Raw genomic sequence first — 22784 nt, forward strand, 5'->3', positions numbered from 1 at the left:
GACAATAGTTAGTAGTGGGGAATGTATTACTATCTAATGTAAGCAGTGGGTGGGTGGATGGGAGACGAGAAATATGCATGCTATGAAGAGAAACATGTATGCTTTGTCCATATGAACGCATGCAACAATAGGAACTGTGCATACTGTGTCAAACACTATGCAATATATAGTATATGTATTCAATTGATATTTTGAAATTAATCAACTATGTTCCAGCATATATTAAGGACTGATTATTCTCTGTCGTTGATTATGTATACATGATACACATTGCCATTTAGGAAAAGACAACGCTATGATACGCACTAATTCACATGTGTATATAAAGTCAAATCCCGATGAGTCGAATCGCTGGATTTCCGTAAAATCACTAATCTGCCTGTTGAACTCACCCGTCAATGGCGGAAAGGTGTGAGCCGCGTTGGTTTGTTAATTGGATCAGTTTGTTACACCAATCAACTTCTCCTTTACTGACTTCGGCTTATGTATACAAGATTGCTGTTGTTTGAATCTCATGGGACCAAATTTCCTTCTCGAGTCATCGTGTGTATTCATGAGACGAATTCGTGTAACCGGTATTCAAATGATGACAACTATAACAGGGAATGGTCGCGACCGACAGGTACTTCGAGTTATGCATAATATTCGAGACACCGGCATTCGAGTCAACCGGATTTGACTGTATATATATATATAGGGCGGTGGGTTAGTCTAGTGGTAAAAGCGTTGGCTCGTCACGCCGAAGACCCGGGTTCGAATCCCCACACGGGTACAATGAGTGAAGCCCATTTCTGGTGTCCCCCGCTGGAATATTGCTAAAAGCGGCGTAAAACCAAACTCAGTAACTCAGTCACATGTATATAAAATAATTGAGTGTGTGATTTGTGAAATTAGGCAGAATAATAGTTCTACGGTTTAATGAGAGAATCTCCAGAGAGGCAGTCTTTGGTGTCATCGTCAGCTTTCACCAGCAACACCTTGCATCCATCAGCGACGACCATACATCCCGTTGGCGGACCGAAAGTACCAGCCTTGATGCCGAATCTGCGGAAGACAACACCACGAATATTGTGACACTTTTGACACTTTCGTTTGCTGTCTGCAATATTCCAGCTATATGGAGGTGGTCTGTGAAAAATCGATTAATCAAAACCTTTGATCCTGCTTGTTGAGCACGAATGTGTCTAGGGTGGATTTCTGTTCATTTTGTTTAAATACAGAATGATTAAATTGATTCCATGTTTGTTATTTGTCTTTCGACTTTTTCCTGGGACGAGAAGTGTTTGTGTGTTTGGTTGTTGTTTCACGCCTCGCGCAACAGTTTTCCAGCTCTACATATGGCGGCTTTCTGTAATAATCGAGTCTACAACAGACTACTCAGTGATCAACAACATGAGCATCGATCTACGCAATTGGGACACGATGACATGTGTCAAGCAAGTCAGTTAGTCTAACCACCTGATCCTGTTAGTCGACCTCTTATGACAAACATGGGTTGCTGATGATCAGTTCAAACCCGGATCTGCACGGATAATTTCTACACGTACTATGTTTCTAATGTTCTCTCATGTCAGTTTGGATCCTAAATTTGCACAGTGTTATTTATCCTTTCTCAGTACTGGACGTTAACATACAGCAAAAAGTTCGTAGACTAACTGTATTCTCGATGTCCAATGTTTGAAAAGCTTCCATTTTATTTTGAAGGAATCTTTAGCAAAGTCATATCCAAAATTTCACATATGTGGGTAATGTGGTTAACGATATATTAGTCCTCACAACACATTGGGGTATGATATGTCTAACAAAACTGCAGAAAATGAAAAACGATTTGTCTTTTGGTACCTCTTAGATAATGGTATGCTCTCAGATAATGTCATATAAAATATGTTCAGTATAGTATTGTATGACTTCCCGTCATAATCGACAGTCAAAGATTAGGGTTGCTTAATATATATTTAGTCGAGGGCTGATTTTTAAGGACACCCCCATTTTAATCTTCCTAAAACATTGTGTCCAGATATTCAAGCTGGTCCTGTATACAATATATTGTGCGCTGACACTTGTGCAACCATTCAGTGTTTAGTTTGAACCCTCGGCATCATGTATGAATAAGTGAACACATTAGAATAAGTTATGTCCTTATGATTACGTCATCTGAAAAGGGGATGGGTAGTGTCTCCAAAACAAGCTCTTTCGGTCAACATGAAAGGGGAGGGGGGTCACTTTAACAAGCGATTGTAATTTCAAATTGCTTTTTTATGAACTATAATATCTAAATGTGATTCTAGAGGACTTCTATCAATCTCAAACACACAAAATATTTCTTGCATATTTTGTTTCCTGAACCTTTTTATGCATTTATTGTAGATTTTTGCGTTTTATGAGGGTTTTGTTCAAGATAAAAGGTCAAACAAAATGAGGATCGTGAGACCGGAACATAGCAAAACCAAATTGCTTAAGCTTGGCAGATAATAAAAAAACTGCATTTGTATCGTTTTCTTGGTGACTCTACATACTTTTTGATCGCCCCTCGTACATATTCATTCTAAGTATGGTCAGGCCAACACTAATTCTAAATATGTAATCATGTCTACAGATTGCTACTCGATGTAAGGTAAATGGTCGATAATATATTAGTTTCAAACTACATGCTTGTCCCTAACCATTGGCATTTGAAATAGACCCAAGGGCATATATCAGTGTCTCAGTAATTGGATCCCATATCAGACTATGTATTCGTGTCAAAGCGTAGCTGTTTGAGGTCAGTACTTGGCGCCTATGTACAAAGTCATCTTAGTGCTGAAACCATCTTAAGTCTCTGTTAGAGTATGGGAGTTACGATCATATTTGCGCTAAGACCGCTTTGTACAAGAGAACCTTACAGCATATACTCGTGTCTCAAATTGTTGATCGTATATATGTTTCAGACCATGTATCCTTGTCAGATCATGTATCCGTATCCAGATTGTTATTGGAAGGTAGTTCAGGATCTTAGAATATATACTGGTATCTCAGATTGTTGTTCATATCAAAGTATTTATGATTTCATGTCAGTTTGGGACCTTAGAATCTATTTTTATGTGCACATTATGTGTCATTTGCTGCCTGTCAACAGGTGTTTCGGGTGGTTGAAATGGTGTATATTCTTTTAAAGGGAAGTCGCAATATGGAGTTAGTGACGATTTCCCACGTGAAATGAGGATAGCCAGAGAGAAACTTTTTGGAGAACTTAAAGAATGGAGGAAGAAAGGAAAGAAGACCACCACTGCATATCCTGCTCGTCTCATTGTGGAAGGGAAAATTGTGCGTGAGGTACCAGTGTTTAGTACACCTCGCAAGGTGGCACCGTAGGAGATACGACCCGGGGGCACAAGGATAATCTCCTGGAATGTAAACGGAAGTTTGACTCATAAACTTCAGTGCGAAATTTTTTTGAACAGCATCAAGAAAGCTGAAGTTAATTTGTTGTGTGAAACATTGACTAATAATTATTCAGTTGTTGACCTGGATGGGTACGATTCGTGTTCAAGTCACAGAAAGCGAAAAAGGGGGGCAAAACGGGACTCGGGGGGTATGGTGGCATATTTTTCAGTTTCAATTTCACATGGTGTTACGTATATTAATAGTGAGTGTGAAGATCTCGTGATATTTAGATAACTCTGTATTTTAGTTGGAAAAAGATATGTATTTATCATTTGTTTATATTACACCAGTCAATTCATCTAGAAAGATGTTAACACAGGACTTGATACTTTTGACAGTTTGAAGTATTATACAACCAAGTTTAAACAGCTTGGAGATGTTTCAGTTTATGGAGATTTCAATGCAAGGACTTTCGAAAAGCAAGACTATATTCAGTTCGAATCAGACAGAGATGTGGATAATTTGCCTTTACCCGATGGTTATGTGTGTGATGATATTGATTATGAAAATGACTTCTTAAATAGTTACGGACATGTATTCCAGCGTTCATCAAAGGATATTGTAAATAACGAAAATGGCATAAGATTATTAGATTATTGCAAATCTCTCCAACTAAGAATTGTTAATGGATAAGCTGGTAAAGATAGATGTAATGGGGAATATACCTACTGCAGTAGGAATGGTCAAAGTGTAATTGACTAAGTATTGTTACCTATAGATATGTTTTCAATGATTACCAATTTTGATGTTGGTAGCAGCAATGAGTTTTCTGATCATAAGCCTATAATTATTGACTTTAGTATGTGTCCCCAAAGCTTAGATTTAGAATTGACCCCAAAGAAAGACAGAAAGCATTATAAATGGAAAGAAGGTAAATGTGATATATTCCATGAAGATCTTTTAACTAGTTATGTGCAAGATAGTTTCACTATTATTGGCGAAACCCTCGACGGGGAAAACTTAAACCAAGGTGATACTGATAATTGTGTACGTTTACTGTTAAGTGTCTTTAAACACGCATGCAGATATCACGAAGTGGAAAAGCCGGCGTTTGCACTTGCAGGGCGTGATAACAGCTGGTTTGATGAAGAAGGAGAAAGGTTACGGTCAGAGTTCAAGGGTGCAGAAAGGCAGTTCAGGGTAACTAGTAATTTTGAGGATCGTTGTAAAATGGTACATTGTCGTAGGTCTTTAAGAAGTTATTGTAGGAGTAAAAAAAGGATGTTTCATAAAGACAAGGCCAGGTAACTATCACAATTAAGCAAAAATAACACAAAAGCATTTTGGAAAAAAGTAAAACCGATCACAAAAGGCCCCAGTATTGGAAATTGCGATTTTAGTGATTATTTTAGGAAATTGGTAAACCCCTACTGATGTACCAGAGATAAGTGAGAATATAAATAATTTAAACGATGTATATAGATGGGTGGAGGAATTGGATGCACTGGTAACTGAAAATAAAGTTAATAGTGCCATAAAAAAGTCAAAATATAATAAATCGGCGGGATATGATGGCATAATTAATGATTTTTTTATTTTTAGTGAACATATTTTAACACCCACCATCACTAAACTGTTCAATGTTATACTTAAGACTGGATGCTTTCCTACTGAGTGGACAAAAGCTGTCATAGTTCCTATGCATAAGAAGGGTAATACAAATAATCCTGAAAATTATAGGGGAATAAGCCTATTGTGATGTATTAGCAAGTTGTTTACCAGTATTTGGGTAGCCAAGTGGTGTAATAAATATTCTATTCTTATTGAGGCACAAGCTGGGTTTAGAGAGCATTATAGTACTGTAGATTGTATTTTTGTATTGCATGGACTGATAAACCTCTCAATTAGTAAGGGGGCTAAACTGTATTGTGCCTTTGTTGATTATCGTAAGGCGTTCGACTATGTTAACAGACAAGCTCTTTGGTCTAAACTATTGTGTCTTGGTATAAGGTCAAACCTTTTACGACTTCTTCGTAACATGTATAGTAATGTTAAATCCTGCGTTAGATTAGCTAAAAATAGCTTTTCAGATTTGTTTTCCTCATCACTCGGGGTTAGGCAGGGCGAAAATTTGTCACCAATACTGTTTTCACTCTTTATTAATGATATAGTTGACTACATGAGTGCTGCTCCAGATTTGGGAGTTATAGTATTACACCTTCGTATACTTTTGTTGTTATTTGCTGACGATATGGTGCTCATCAGTGAAACTATAAAAGGATAACAAAGTGGATTAGACATTCTTCATTCTTACTGCAAGCAGTGGGGCTTGGTAGTTAATGTTGATAAAACTAAAGTGGTTGTTTTTCGAAAGGGTTGGAGAATTGCCCAAAGAGAAAAATGGTTTAATAATGGTAAACAATTATTTGTTGAGTCCCACCCGGGATTCGAACCCAAACCCTTAGTCAGGCACCTAATCGGTAGCTGAGTGGGTTAGATGGATGACTTTGTGAGCTGGGAAATAAGTGCCAGACACGGAGGTTCATGGTCCGAAGAAAAGGAGAAAACGTAAAAGAAAGTGTAATTCCAAATATAATATGTGTTACAATCTGCGTAATGCTAAACTTGACTTAAAATATCATATCCATTTGAATGCGCAGAATTGTCCTGGTTGTATACACATAATGTATGTGACACTATGATATGTTTGTAACTGTGTAACGAAGTGTCCGCTATACTTGCCCACAGCAGTTCAGAGCCGTGTCATTGCAGGTGCATTCAATACAGTCGGTTGTCTTGATATGAGATCCAACCTGCATCTTCAATCCTTTGTACATGCAATACTTTGAGACTGATCCATATTCTGAAAAAATAGTGATATAATGTTTGAGCAGTTTTTCCCCTTCTGATAGTGGCATACCAATTTAACGTGCGAAGGAGACCAGGAGTGATGCAGGCCATGCACGCTTATATATAATGGCATTGGTATTGTCATGGCATGGCAATTTGATGTGGGAAGGAAACAAGGCCAAGAATGATCCGGCAGGTCATAAAGTAAGTGAGTGAGTTTAGTTTTACGCCGCAATCAAAATACTTTATGTGATTATTAGCATTTAGTTGGAATATTGCTGAGTGCGGCGTTAAACAACAACCAACCAACTGAATTTTATTAATCACATAAAGTATTTTGAACATATTGTTTTTGTCGCTATTTTTAATATTATATACCTATAATGCTACAACTTGAATGAATGGTCACAGTCACTGTGTCCCACAGAAACCATGTCATGACGGTCATATTGGAAAAGCCTTCTTGGTATCAACTCATAATGTAAAAACATCCTAGAACTGTTAATACAAAACTGTAACAAGTGGTGAAGCAACTTACTTGACACGTCTGTGTAAACCTTGTCTATAAAACAAAAGCATTGTGCTGACACCACAAGTCCAAGCAGTAACAGTCCATACACGTACATGTCGTAGTGGAGGCGATGGAGATGTAAGCCAAACAAAATGGTCTCTCTCGTTGGGTCATACAAATGTGTGTGAATCAACAGATACTCTGATAAGAAGATAACTCCAGTGGTGTAAAAATATATTGTTCCAACAATACCAAAATCAAAAGATATTACACACTAAATGGCCCAACGTAGAAATATATTTGTATGTGATTTATATATCAATATATACCAAGGACACCATACGTGTGTGGGGGGTGGGGTGCGACGAGCGGTGTTTGCAAATATAAAACCTCAGCGCAAACGAAAACCCAGTATTCAATATTCTCATAACCAAATTCTGTTCGGTGTAAAAGGGAAATAGTTGTGAAAAATATATAAATGGATCATGGAAAATCAGCGATGGCACCAGGTGTTCGCCAAAAGGGTGTTTGCGAAAAGGATAATGTCCTACCTTACCGGTGGCATCCGCCATTCACAAAATGTGTATTATTTGCCTGACGCTGCACAATAGTACCCCTACCATATGCAAAGGCGGTCTCATAACAAACACAAATTTCAGGAAAATAAGTTTACATATTTTTTTATTTATAACTGCTGTGTAGAAATACAGAGATTCCCATGATTATAAAGAAAGAAAGATAGAGCAAAAGAATAGATTTGTTTTACAACACATAGGGGGTCAGTTTTATTGTCTCGGACTAAACATTTATTTTGTAGTTGGCTTAGCATACTTAAAGGGACACTGTTCTAAAGCAATTCCCGGGACTGGTTGTTGCTTCTGTTATTGTTTTTCTCTCGTGCCTACCCGGATGATATCCCAGAAATCTTGACTGGGTTGCGTTCTCTGCTGCGCCACCCGCAAGCGCAGTTGGTAGTGTTAGTATACCCTGCCGTCATACGATTCCGTGGTACTCACGTTTCCGTGGTATTTTTTAATGACGTAATTTCTCGCGAGCCGCTCACCAAATCGCGCCACCTACCGATTGTTTACATACATCTGTTCAGTCATCTAATATTAAAAACTAATGTAACTTTATGTCTAGCACGTAATGCACTTTTTGTGCGATCTTTACAAACATTTTCTATAACTTTCTTCAGCTTCAAAGTTTTCCAAACATCGCTCGTCTGCTAGCTGACGTAATAAATAAAAATAATCACGTGACCTAGTAGGGGAATCCCTGCTCTATTTTAAGAAGTATGGAAGCCCGATAGGGTCATCTCTTAAGTCTCTTAAGTGTTTTTATCACCATTGTAGGGCATTCCTGCGCGACGAAAACGGCAGTATCGATCTTACAGTCCTGTGTATAAGGCTGCTAAGATACACTCTGTAACTGAACAAACTCTTAGGGACCGTGTGAAAGGCATCACTTCGCCAGAATGCTTGTCTTCAGGTCCAGGACCGCTATTAAGTCAAGAAGAAGAGGCTCGTCTTGTCAGTCATTTGAAACTTATGGCGTCTGTCGGATATGGCTACACCAGGGCACAAGTTATCTCCCTTGAGACGGAGTATGCTATCACTTTGGATAAAAGAGCCAAGCAAGACAATAATCTGTCTTTGCAGTGGTTTTATAGCTGCATGGGCAGATGGCGAGAACTGAAACTGAGACGTCCTCGTTCACTCACACAACTTCGAGCTACAGCAACATCAGAGGAAAATGTAGAGAAGTATTTCTCGCAGCTGGAAGAAGTCCTTGACAAGTACCAGTTAAAGTCAAGCCCAGAGATGATCTACAACGTTGACGAGAAGGGGATAAATGTAACACACTCAGCACCCCAAGTTGTTGATTCGTCTAATGAGGTTCCAATCGAGATCTGTCCTGAAAAATCGGCTACTGTAACAGTTCTTGGGTGCGGTAACGCCATCGGCCAGAAGATCCCACCCTTCTTCATTTTTCCTGGGACTCGTATGCGGGATGACTTGCCCGAAGGATCCAGCGTTGGTACATCTGGAACAGTCAGTGAGAGTGGTTGGTCCAATTCCGATGTTTTCCAACGTTGGATGGTCGGAAACGAGAAGAAAGTCCTGCTACTCTATGATGGAAACCGTTCACATATAACACCAACACTCATTGATTTTGCTGTGTCAAAGGTGATTATCTTATTTGTGTTGCCACCGCACACAAGTCATGTACTTCAACCCATGGATATTGGTTGTTTTGGACCATTTACCAAGATTTTCAGCGCCGAATGCAGGAAATATCAACGTTTGAATTCCGGAACCGTCAATAGGTACAGCGTTTGTGGACTTGCATGCAAAGCATATGGACTCTCTCTCTCTTCATTCAACTTGCAGAGCTCATTTCGGAAATGTGGGATATTTCCTTTCAATCCAGCGTCTATTGACAGATTTTTCCTCAAGCCATCGACCTATACTAAGGAACAAGCGGAAAAAACATCAGAGGAATCACACACCGACCTCGCCGATCCCGATTTCTTTGATGAACATCTTCCCGTAGTCACTCTTAAGTCTCAGAAACCACGTCGGTCCATACACAAGATCGTCGGCGGTCAAGCTATCACAGAGCCTGCTATATCTACACAGGTCATGGAATATGTAAATTAGACTAAAACGCCATCTGCGACTCGTGTGAAATCTTTAGCTGCCCGAAACAAAGAAAACATCAAACAGAAGAAATCTACTGCCGGGGAAAAAAACCCAGAAATCTGGTCGCTCATCAGTCGCCAATAAGTCTCATTCTTCCCCGAAACCTGGACCCTCTGGTAATGACAAGCTGCTTATATCCAGCGACGATGACTGCTCTGATTCAGATGTACCTGACAGCGAAGAAGAGAAGTGTTGTGTTTGTGGTAAATTTCAGCCCGAAGAATTGCGTCGTTGTCCACACGTGGAATTCACCAAGTGGGGTCAGTGCATGTTTCGTGACTGTGAGCATTGGGTGCATCTCAAGTATTGTTGTACCACCTCATTCCTTCGCCGTCACGACGAATTTTACTGTCCATGTCATAATGAAGAGTAAATTACAGTGTTAATTGTGCAACCCTCATTAAGAATTCATTACGTATTCCATTGTTCAACAGTACATATTTGGAGAACAGGAAATTTATGCTGAATAAATGTGACTATTGTGTTAATTCTTTAAAATTGGTGACTGTCGTACATTTCTTAATACCACGGAAACCCATGACGCGAGTGTATAATATGTATACCCTTATATTCATCAACAGAGCTGCAATACAGTTTCGTTTTGGAATCAATTGGGAAAATGTACTCGTCTGCAGGAACTTCGACCCAGTTGAATTAACTATGGCATGCCTTGTGGTGTTATGCTTAACAGACATAAAATTTATTTCCTAGGAAGTTAGTGGTTACTTGTCTTTTTGTTGATGCTCGTCTTTGTGTTTCTATGAACCTCATGCATTTTAACCGTATGCATTTCGTTTATCAGAACACAACGCGATATAAATATTCCAGTTATATGGCGGCGGTCTGTAAATAATCGAGTTAGGACCAAACAATCCAGTGATTAACGTCATGAGCATCGATCTACGCAATTGGGATACGATGACATGTCAACCATGTCCGCGAGCCTGACCACCCGATCCCCTTAGTCGCCTCTTAATACAAGCATCTTCGCGGGTATAATCTTGCAGTGAATCTGATACAAACGTATGGGATACCAAAGCTTATATATTATTGTTTGTGGTTAACATGCATATGGTAGGGCATGCATTATGCTCGTATCATAGGTCGTGGACGGTTGCTTTTTCAGAATACAAAAAAAATATTGGCAACGTCTTGTTATTGTAAATATCTATTGGAAATGTGTTTCTGGAAAAAGGAGCATTGCATTCTTGGGGGTAGACTATTTTGTTTTTGGAGTGTGGAATGTGGATCCTCAAATCAAGATATCTGTTTTAATACAACTGTAAGCCCAACGATATGTAGCGATGTGTTTTGTGGCTTTTTCGATTGCTCTTCTACTGTTTCACAAGAGACAGTAGAAGCAATCTTTAGTTTCATCATCAATGTTTACAAGCAGCGCCTTGCAGCCGTCACCGACAACCTTACATCCACTGGGGGCTTGGATAACGCCCGCCTTGATGCCGAATCTGCTGTAAAGGATAAAAAAAGCTGTGATTACATATTCCATTATCCTTACAATACGAATGTTTGATTGGCATTTTAAAAGTTGTATGATACTCTATGGATGTGACGTTTTTTATCATGTTATGTTGCCATACATCATAATACAATAAAGATGTTTAAAAGGTAATTTGACCCGTGAAGATCCGGGGTAGAATAGGTCTTCAGCAACCCATGTGCTTGCCATAAAAAGGCGACTATCTTGTCGTAAGAGGCGACTAACGGGATCGGGTGGTCAGTTTTGCTGACTTGGTTGACACATGTCATCGGTTCCCAATTGCGCAGATCGATACTCATGCTGTTGATCACTGGATTGTCTGGTCCAGACTCGATTATTTACAGACCGCCGCCATATAGCTGGAATATTGCTGAGTGCGGCGTAAAACTAAACTCACTCACTCACTAAAAGGTAATTTCATGGGAAAGGTCAGTTTAAGAGTTAGAAACATCTTGGTAGATGTGTAAGCACTACTGCAGTGCAAATGCTCTTTAAACTAAAGATGTCTTTCTATTGTGTGGTATCCATTACTTTAAAGTGTTTCCATCTAATTAAATTTCAGATGAAGGATTCATAATCACTGATTCCTTTGAAATCAAACTGAATTTTACCTCTTCATAATATTCAGAAATGAATAAATGTTCGAAGGAGATGGATAAATGCCATTCATCGGGACGAAGGACCATTTTTAAGGTAGGTTAAAATTTTCATTCAGGTTTTTCGAAATTAAATCTCGAGAATTTGAGTCGTCCAAACAGCAACGAATATATTATCGGAGCTGCAGTTGTCAAACAGATTATAAGATAGAAAAATATTTTGTCTCCAACAACTACACGATAGCATTTTCCCATGTCAAATTTGTTTTCAACTATAATTTTGAGTTACTAATTTACCAGGACGATTGCATACATTAGCCTTACGTGGTCCTATTTGAAACAATAGCAGATGGACCCAGGGATAATTATTATAGAATCACTTATATACACAGCTAGGTATTGTAACCATTCGAAAAAAGAGATTTTTGTTAAATCTTGCAGCTCAAAATTAATCTAATAATGACAACAGACTTATTTTAATTTCACTTGTATTAAATCACAAGGAAGAGTGTTGTTTGCTCGAATCATTTCCGGCCTGAGGACTACAAGTACACACCGGTAAGGAGGACCCTCATGAAAGGATCTGTGCCATCCATATTTCCTTGGAGAAAAGCACCAGCCATCTGTCATCCACTGATGCCCAAAAAGGTAATTTCATGGGAAAGGTCAGTTTAAGAGTTCGAAACATCTTGGTAGATGTGTAAGCACTACTGCAGTTCAAATGCTCTTTAAACTAAAGATGTCTTTCTATTTTGTGGTATTCATTACTTTAAAGTGTTTCCATCTAATTAAATTTCAGATGAAGGATTCATAATCACTGATTCCTTTGAAATCAAACTGAATTTTACCTCTCCATAATATTCAGAAATGAATAAATGTTGAAGTATACAAACATTCGATTTCCACTGAAAGTAAATTCTTTATTTTTTCAGTCCGGAAAATGCAAACTCCATGTCAGATTGTGACCCTCGTGCAGAAGACGAGCACAAGTTGTCAGCTCAGACCCAGACAGATATCAGCCTGTTCGATTCACAGCTGCTTTTAAAACCAATTCAGAAGCTTGAGGAGGAGAAAGATTTGTTAAAACAACAGCTCAACCTTGAGAGATCTGGACTGAAAAGATTTGCTGGAAATGATGATATGATCCAGTACTACACATCTTTTCGTAGCTATAAATTGTTCAAACAGTTCTTTGCCTTTGTAAAACCATGTGCCTCCAATATGTGCAGTATGTATTAAACATGCTCAAATGCCATTTCTCTTGCAGGTAGACCAAGAAATATGGCCCTTATTGATGAAATGTTCATGTTTTTAGTACGCCTTTCTGCCCTTCCAAAGTGACAGTAGATAGACATATGCCTCCTGAGTTTGAGATAACTTACCCATCTACAAGAGTCATTTCAGATTGTACTGAGCTCAGTATCCAAATTCCCTCAGCTTTGGTGTTAAATTCCATATTTTATTCCCATTACAAAAGCTCTTGCACTCTGAAAGGTCTGATTGGCATTGCCCGAAAGGATGCTATTACCTTTGTATCCAATCTGTACACAGGTGTCATGTCAGATGTTGAAATTACTAAACTCTCTGGCATTCTAGATTTGCTGGATTTGGTTATGCTTGGCTAAGCCAAGAATTTTGAAATGTGGAATAGTTTGTGTATCTTTTCGAGCTAAGGCCAGTTGATAACTTAAAACTGTCTTGGTTCTCATCAATTAGTGTATCTCTTAAGTGTATATTTTACAAGGAGTTCAAAACTTTGTTAAATGTTGAAAGATATTTGTGTTGTGATGACCCTATGCATATAAGAATTGCTATATCAAGGTTTAGATGCAGTTATGTTAATACGGCTGTTGAATGTGGCAGGTATAATGGAATTGAATATAACGAAAGGCTATGTCCTTTTTGTCAAACCAGACGCCAGCATTATATAGAAAATGCATTTCATGTACTATTTATTTGTAATGCCTATGATATACTTAGAACGAAATATATAACAAAGTTCACTAAAGAACTACTTACTCATTACTGTCATAAGTCTTTCGCAAAGCAAAAATGATGCTGTCATATACAATGTTGGCCTGTACTTATACCAAGTACAGAAATTGATAAACTCAAGGACATGGAGCTGCAAAGTTGTATTGCGCGCCCACTAAACGCAATGTCAGTTTGATTGTATTATGGGCGAGGGCCTCTTTACTGTATGCCTGTCTGTCTGTATTACAGATAACATTATGTTGTGGTAACAAAGTTACATTTAAATTGTATCATTGTCAAAAGATGTCATTATTGATTTCTGTTGAACCAATGTTACTGTAACAAAAGTTTTATGACAAATGCTCAAAACAAACTTGTTAATATAAATTAATAAATGTGATTAGAGCTAACTCTGAAATATTTCATCGACTGTATATTTTTTTTAATACACAGACCTTTCACACTTTTATAGATATCAATGTTTTGAAATATTCACAGGTGGTAAAAATGCTCAGAATTATGATATGCTGAAATTGTGAGTATCTCCCTTTAAGCCATACCAGAGTTTATAACAAGCAGTGATCTAGATAAATATTGCATGGTTTTGTTTCTGAATGATTAATAACAATACACAAAGTGTTATGAACAGAGAATATGTTTGATGTATATATGAAATATATACCTCACATTATGTTTATTAATTAAACAATGAAAGAGGTTGATCTTGTTGTCTTTTTCTGAATGCATTAAACTTGATATAATTTCATCCAGCTTTATGTTAAGAATAATGCTGATTTTTTGGGTAATTGAAATAATCAGAGAAATGACTTCAAACATAGTAGTACAGAAACTAGGAAAGAAGGTAATCAAAGAAAAAAGTATCTGCCTTGTGTTTCACGCTTTGCCAGCTCTCAGGACAAAAGCCAATTCTCTCGAGATGGTGTTGCCTTTCAGATCAGACAAACAAATCACACCACTTCAAACCAGTCATTGTCAGTTGCATCTGGATCTGATGATAGTAGTTAGATGTAGCCTTAAGAGCAAGCTGGCCATTGTCCTTCAGGCTGAGGTACTGCAGATCATGTATGTCCTTATTCCGCTGGTCTGGACACTTCACCTCCAGTAGACCAAATGGAGGGTTGGAGCTGGGGTCTAGCATCTTCCGGTCTGGAGAAGCAGCCATCCATGCTGCTCTTGGACTTATTACAATCCCACAGGGATATATATTCACATTGCCCTCCTTTAGCTGAAATATCAACATACAATTTTAAATACAGGGACATGTGTACACTTCTTTATATGTATTATGTATGTTTAGATTACTCTCCTTAATCCGAAATATTAACATAAAATTTAATTACATATACACATGTACATTTATTCAATTGATCCATTTACACATATGACTTAATCGGTCTTAAATGTTTACCTTCCCGTATGCCTCTACTGCAAAAGGCTCATTGGCAATGCCCTCTCTCATTGCCTCTGTGAGGACGGTCCTAGAAGAAGATCTCAGTCTTTCTGCAAACTTCTCTGGTTCTGAAATTATTATTTTTTTTTTTTAATGTAATGGATTTGGGTGCAACATTTTCTTTTAATGAAATAAATGACATAAAACTTAATGTTAAATAGGTTTATTTTTTGTTAACCTTTCTTACGCTTTGAAATTTCTCCAAGTTTGGATGCTGTGACCCTGTGACGTCTCAGACGAACCCACTTCTTGTCCTGCGCCTGGAGTCTGGTAGCCTCCTCTATCTCCACGGCCTCATCCTGGCTGACACTGAGTGAGTCTAGCAGAGTTGTCTGACTCTCTGTCAGCACCCTGCTGTAGTTGTTCTCTCCTGTCTGCTCAGCACTAATGGGTAAATCAGGATAAAATCCATCTACAATGTTTATCAGATAATTTCCAGATAATTTCTGTTGATGGCTGATGGTACTACCCTTAGGAAACAATCCAAAATTAGTTCTTACAAAAGGTGGCGCTGGCTCATCAGTCTGTGGAACTGTTGTTAATAGTGATAGATCAGGATGATTTAACCTCAGAGATGAAAAAAATGGTTTCAATGGTGGAAGGGTAGACCTAATAGGGTTGTAAAGGGTTGATTTCACTGGCCTGTCCTCTCCATCACTCTTGTATCCAGACACCTTATCTCCGGTACTGACATACCGGATATTTTGTCCTGGCGAGGGATGTGCCATGTCTGTGGCAATATCCTGTGGGATGGACTTCATTCCTCTCTGCTTATAGTGGGCCACCAGATATAAAACACCTGTGTAAGAAAAAACATATTTTCAGGAACAGGCTAATGACATACCTGTCACATGACCACAACACTGGCTGCAGCTGGCGCTGACCACTTTAACCACTGGACTGCTCCCTAAGGTGGCCTGCATTTCATAATACATGTACTTGAGTGAAATGAATGTACTAGGCTATCACAATTTAACATAAATGAGATATTTAGAAAAATGTTCCTAAATTATATATATAGAAATTATATTATATTATTAATATATTTATTATTTACTATTAGATGTAAGAAATTATATCTGTACTAAGGATCTTTAGACTTTTGTCTTTTGTGTGTGTGTGTATAATATATATATATATATATATATATATATATATATATATATATATATATATATCTGATATCAGACTGATAATATTTATTCTTGATATTACTATGTACTGAACTTACAGTTATATTATCTGGCAAGTCATTTTTCTTCATGGAACGGTAACAACGAGCTGTTATTACGCAAGATGTGTCATCACATGATGCTGCAAAAAAACGATTACAGATGAGAAAATATACAAGACAGAGGAATAATATTACACGAAATAACATCATTTGAATTTAAAAATTGTTTTTACATAAATAATATAACTATCTGACGGTTACGGCCTAGGTTATTGACATGATGGAACCTGGGTTAAAGCAGTTCAAAAACAGCTTCTCGGTTGCACTTCATAATAATAAACGTATGTCCCGTAATTTTCAGGGTGAAGTCAATATGATAACATGTCAAGAGGAAAATAAGCCTACTTCAATCATAAATCAGCAATGACATAATGACATTGACAGCAAGTGCGATCGTTACTGTACCATTTACAACATTGGAAATTGATGAATGAAACTTACTTCGCATATTGAAAATGAACCCTTCACTATAATATTTGAAGCCTTTGTTCAGTTGGAAAGTCCCGGCACACTGCTATTCATCTGTATATAAGTCTCCACGAAGGAAAATGTGAGAGACGGGACAGCCGTCAGATCGCTTCCGGATTTCGTCGCCATCACGATTCGCTGATTACGCGGGTATGACCTCGTTTTGATATTGGTCAAAGGTCACATGCATAAATATTAAGAGTGGTCTATTTCAGCTGTATGGTGGCATGTGTCAACCAAGTCAGCGAACCTGACCAGTCGATCCCGTTATATTACTTATTGTGGTTTACATGCACGTAGAAGGACATCGTAGGTTTGTGGGCTCTTAAGAACAGGGCCCCGTTCCTCAAAGCGATCGTAACCCTAAGATGATCGTAACTCCCATACTTTAACATAGACTTACGACAGTCATAGCGCTACGATCGCTTTGAAGAACAGGGCCCAGAACCGTAAACATTGCTCACTGATCTTAAAACAAACTGTCATCCAAGAATGATTTAGAGTAACCTTGATCTTGTTGTCCGAAAAAAGCCTTTGTGTAATATACAACATCGCTGTGGATTGTCACACGAGAAGCATAACATGCCCATCAAGAGCTGAAACTGAAACGGTGCCAATCGAGAAGCCTAGATGATTGATATGGGAGCTTTGTTTTGTTGGTTGACAATAGAACCACAAAGCTGTACAAGCTGGCAAAATGCATGCGTAATTAGAACATATCTGTTTTAGGAATTCTACAAAATGTCATCAGTTCATATTTCAAAACTGCTAAATAACGTCTTGAATTCAACTTATCAACCACTCAAGGAAATGCCGGGAAACGCTGTAAACAAACTTTGGGGACTGTGAAATCAGTTGGCGTAAAATATCAGCAGGTGTCGAGGCCTATACTCTTGTGCAAGCTAGAGGATTGGTGCTGAACAAAAATGAAAAATAGTTTATCGAAGTGTATCTTGGATTCGAACTAGCGGTCATAGGATCCTGGCACTCCAAAAGGACGCAACTCTGCATGGCAAATGGTGAGACCTCCGATGACTGGGCTATCGAGTGTTTAAACAAACTCACTCACTCTTGCCTAAAGGTGTCCGAATGTTATTCAACCTTCACAGGCGTCATACGTAATTCTTCGCTAGAAATGTTAGCCGATAGGCGCCACAGGATGCCTTAGTGATAAAACGTATGTCAGATGCAATACCCCAAAATGACCCTTTACATAGGTTTTTATGTTCGTTTCTTCGACCGAACATTTGACTTGCCCTTGCGTGTGTTTTGTATCCAGTTTGTCGATGTGTCAGGTTCCGACCACCAATTCACGAAAACCTGACACAAATTAGTATTTGGTTGTGATTCATGGACAGAAGTTCCTGTTATTGTAGGTATAGAGGGTGAACTCTGCTTTTAGTAGTGATTGCTAATGATGATGAGAATATTTCGTCGCTTTGGTTCACAGAAAGCAGAGTTGCATGTTTCTGACCATACCCATGAGTTATGCATAAGTTCGTGTAAATTCGGCGTATTCTCAAACATATGCAAAAGCAAGACAATCATTCACCAAAAACACACAATGGAATATGCAGCAAAACGTTGTCAATAAAGTCTAAAAAAAAACCCCTTTCAACACAAAAGGCGAGTAAAAACCAAACAGATTCAAGTGAGTTATGTGCCTTGTAACACATGTGTCATAATTTAGCAGAGAATGGTCAAGACCGATCCGAAAAGGCGTCAGAGTTACACTGGATGTAATGTGTAAAGACAACAAGTGTTTGCCCTGGGTAAAGAATAATGCGTTTTAATAATGTTTTTTAAATGATATATCGATATCACGGGGACACAAAATGGGCTTCACACATGGTACAAACACGGTTCTTTTGTCTAAAGCCAAAATGTCTCCTTTAGTTTTAGTTACGTTAAGTAATTACAGATGACAAGACTCTTCGGTACACGTTGACTTCATTCTATTCTTCGAATAACCGGACCTTTTTAATTCTTTAGCGGGGGTGGTGCGGTAGCCTTGGGTTTAAAGCGTTCGCTCGTCACGCTAATGCTTTAACCACTTGTCTACGTATACCCCACCGCCCCTCGGGCTAGGATGACTGACTGACTGAGTTTGGTTTTACGCCGCTTTTAGCAATACTCCAGCAACATCACGGCGGGGGACACCAGAAATGGGCTTCGCACATTGTACCCATGCCAGGAATCGAACCCGGGTCTTCGGCGTGACGAGCCAACGCTTTAACCATTAGGATACCCCAGGCTAAGATGACCCATAACATGTTATTAGCAAATGTCATGAATTGACATAGTCATAATTACGTCAGAGTCAGTATCGTATTGCCGTTACAATACATCAGAGTGTTCATTGCACAAATGCCGACATAAAAGAATGTGCAGTGTCTAAATTCAGCACAATTCTGACAATATGGATGTAACAATATGCCTTCATATTGAAGGCAAAAAGATATCGTGGCATTACAAATAAAATATGATTAATATATGTACTCTACCTGAAGGTTTTCCTTCAAACTTGACACCGACATTTTCAAAATACACCTGTCTCTCTTGTTTTATTATCCCGAAACATTATCATGTCGATCTTATTCATGTTGACGTCCAACAAAAATATTTAGGGCCTATGTTCAAATGATTGTGTGCATGAAAAGCGGAAAACGACGGACTGTTAATCACTTTTTATCATCCAAAACTGTGTTCCACAGGAGATATTGCTTGTTTGACATCAAACGATATCGTTTTGACAGTAGATTTTGTACAATGCCCTGACAATGTTATGACGTCATGACATCGCTGCTCCGCAAGTATAAATTATGGTAGTACAGTCTACAAAGATGTACATTTTTTCATTGAAAACTAATGAAGAATGATTTTTGATGATAAATAGAATCAGAAGACACTCGGGGAGATTCTCTATATGTTGGGTGAATTGGACAGAATTTGCTCACCTGGTTATGTTTGTTTTATTGCGATTCAAACTGAATGCAGTAAGAGGCACGTGAGTTATGATGCCTCAAATAAATATAAATATACTCATAAAAAAGTAGGGGAACCTGAACTTTCAATTTGGATAGGAACTTTTCAAAGACAGGGATCTTATGAACGCAACACCATTTCTCTTTATCACCACCCCTAAACAGAACGCATGGGATGCACGTGCAAAACGCAATAGCCCCATACAGGTGCAGGGGGTGTCATTCTTGATTTTGGCGGTTTTCAAGACGGTCGATAAATCACTGTAGACCATTAATTTTGACAATCATCTTGCATCACACAGTCGATTGTGTTTTTTCTAGCCGGGTTTTTCCTTTTTTTTTCTTTTTTGGGGTGGGTTGAAAGTGAAAATCGTACACCTTCAAATTTCACGTCACACACAATAATATTTCAAGAGAGATTACAAACAAATATGGTGATAAGGAAGTGCAAGTGGTGATGCACTCTCAAAACACTCATAATCATCATATCAAAATCTCCCAATTTTTTTCAACCGTACAATAAAAATGACGTGAACCTACTTATTTTGAAGACCATACTTAAAATCAAAATTAGTTACACATACATATTCCCAGTTCATGATACAGACCGGTTTCTTTCAAGATATTTATTATAAGATTCCAGCGCACACGGGTAACAGATGTTCCAGGCTTACTACAGTCCGTTTGGCTCAAAAGCGGACCGATGAATTGCAATCTAACTCGAAAACTAATAAACATAAAATACTCAATGAAACGCTGATCATAATCAAACATCATACCCACTCTGTGAGGTTTTTGCAGAATTTTTGTTCTAAAAATAAAAAAGTTGTTTAACAATCTATCATTAAAATATTGACACAGTTCACTGTTTGTTACAAGGGAGGAGTGCAGAGAAAGGGACAGCCAGATGTTCGAGAACGGATGAAGACGGCACAGCACAGGTTAATGAATAAATAACTTTGTCTGTGAACGTGCTTCTCGAACATCTGGCTGTCCCTTTCTCTGCTCCTCCCTTGTAACAAACAGTGAACTGTGTCAATATTTTAATGATAGATTGTTAAACAACTTTTTTATTTTTAGAACAAAAAATCTTCAAAAACCTCACAGAGTGGGTATGATGTTTGATTATGATCAGCGTTTCATTGAGTATTTTATGTTTATTAGTTTTCGAGTTAGATTGCAATTCATCGGTCCGCTTTTGAGCCAAACGGACTGTACTTGATAATGTGACTCTCTTGTAATTGCAAAGTCCACACAGTAAACCAAAATATGCTCGACAGTGAGAATTTCAGCGCAAGGCAAACACATAAGTTCTTCATCGCAAGAGAAAAATGAGTTTTCATTGATTTAACATAACTTCGGCAGCGTTTCAACGAAAATGAGTACAACTCATACCTCCGTTAACTTCCATAGATAAAAGCGTCAGCACAATTTCCACATCGATAAGAAAATTCTGCAAAAAGCGGCGTCGACTGTACAATTGTGACTATATTGAGCATGCGTTCATGTTTACTTGCTTGTTTGCTCGTTCGCTTGCTTGTTTGTTTGTTTGTTCAACGCCTTATTCAGCAATATTAAATACGACACGAAAACACTATAAAAAAACCATGCAAGGTATAGCAGATGATTCTATGTAATTCCCAACCAGGTGAACAAATAGCTGCGCAGTCAATATTCAAACATTTTGCCCGTCAGGTGAAGGATGGCGATTGGCTGAATGAAATTCCAGACCATAGGCAGTAAACTATAAATACTGCAGAGTTCCTGGTGGTAGCAGGACAATCCACAGACATTGATCAGGTAAGTCACAGTTCTTGTAGGAGGCTATTTGTTTCTTCATCACCTTAAATTTAATACAACTGAATTTTAATGACATTTTCATAACTTTCGGTAAACCACTTTAATGAAATAATACACGCCACCGTCAAGGCAACAAACTATTTTTCGACCTTACTTAATCTTCTTTTCCTTTCTCTACAAGAGTCCAGCCATGTCCATCTTTTATAATGTTATATTATAACGGTTGGTATATTTGCTATATTCTTGATCAAGTGTTGTGAAGCCAATTTCTGGTGTCCTCCGCAGTGATATTGCTGGAATATTGCTAAAAGCGGCGTAAAACTAAATTCACTCACTCACTCACTTGGTCAAGTGTGAATGTGATGTACACATGTGTACCAGTATTCACACCAGCAGCTTATCATCACTATTCATGTAAATCTTCTGTATGCATGTTTCTACTGTGTGTACTTTTGGTATGGATATGTGTGTGGCAGTTGTATTTTGTTAAAAACTCTGAATCCTTCCTTATTCTTTATTCTCCAAGAGGGCCAGGGATTCAGCAATAAAATATTGATTGCAAAAAAAATTCGACCTTCTAATATCGGCAATTCAACCTCTTTAGAGAGAAGCGCTGTTGCTGAATGTACACAGGTTTGATGTCCTTAATGCACAGAGCCTTTAAACAGAAAGATCCAAAGCCTGACAAGATTGCAATGAACGATGTGCATCTCCATCTCGGGTATGCTCGGGTACACACAAGAAAGTACATCAAGCTGTATTTCCCTCGTGATAAGCCGGCAGATTAGATATTTACTCTCATGAGGCGAATCACACTTATATCACTGACTTGTGTATTATTTCAACAATGCAAACTTTTTTTATCAGGTTGAAAATGCTTTGTTTCTGCAGTTGTACAGGTAATATGATTCCATTGCAAGTTGAATCTGGCGAAAAGGGAACATATGGCCTCAACAAGGTCATCTAGTCGGACCACCTGATCCCGTAGTCGCATTGGTTGCTGAAGAACAGACCTAACCTGGGCCTAGATTTTCGAAGCTCTCTTAGCGCTAAGATAGTCGTAAGTGCCATACATTAACATTAACTTACGACTATCTCAGCGCTAAGAGAGCTTCGAAAATCTAGGCCCTGAATGACAGGCATTACACTATTCATTTTGATTTAATTGCGACTCACTCACGCCTAGTTCCAAGTTCTTGGCGTGAAAACATTTCTCAGGTAAACAAATAGGATAATATTTAGCAGACAAGTAAATCTTATATAATGACTTTCCCAGTCATGGTAACATCCGAAAACATAATACCGATTTCTCCAATAACATTTTTTCTCA

General features: G+C 38.3%; 1 protein-coding gene across 1 annotated transcript; it reads right to left on the reverse strand.

Moving 5' to 3' along the window:
• Window positions 1-900: 900 nt before the first annotated feature.
• Window positions 901-6912, reverse strand: LOC124284499 (beta-microseminoprotein-like). The gene is made up of 3 exons (XM_046720571.1): window positions 6752-6912; window positions 6106-6226; window positions 901-1044 (listed from the first exon to the last, which is right to left on the reverse strand). The coding sequence occupies exons 1-3, from the start codon at window positions 6837-6839 to the stop codon at window positions 909-911; spliced, it is 345 nt and encodes a 114-aa protein (XP_046576527.1). The 5' UTR covers window positions 6840-6912; the 3' UTR covers window positions 901-908.
• Window positions 6913-22784: the final 15872 nt, after the last annotated feature.

The sequence above is a fragment of the Haliotis rubra genome, unplaced genomic scaffold (genome assembly GCF_003918875.1).
Source record: "Haliotis rubra isolate DU_JTF1 unplaced genomic scaffold, ASM391887v1 Scf338, whole genome shotgun sequence".
Classification (NCBI taxonomy): domain Eukaryota; kingdom Metazoa; phylum Mollusca; class Gastropoda; order Lepetellida; family Haliotidae; genus Haliotis; species Haliotis rubra.

Coding starts and splice junctions, on each gene's coding strand:
- LOC124284499 (XM_046720571.1), bottom strand. CDS start 6,839: ATGTACGTGTATGGACTGTTACTGCTTGGACTTGTGGTGTCAGCACAA. Junction 6,227..6,751: donor GGTTTACACAGACGTGTCAA/GTAAGTTGCTTC, acceptor CTATTTTTTCAG/AATATGGATCAGTCTCAAAG. Junction 1,045..6,105: donor ACGGCTCTGAACTGCTGTGG/GCAAGTATAGCG, acceptor TGTCTTCCGCAG/ATTCGGCATCAAGGCTGGTA.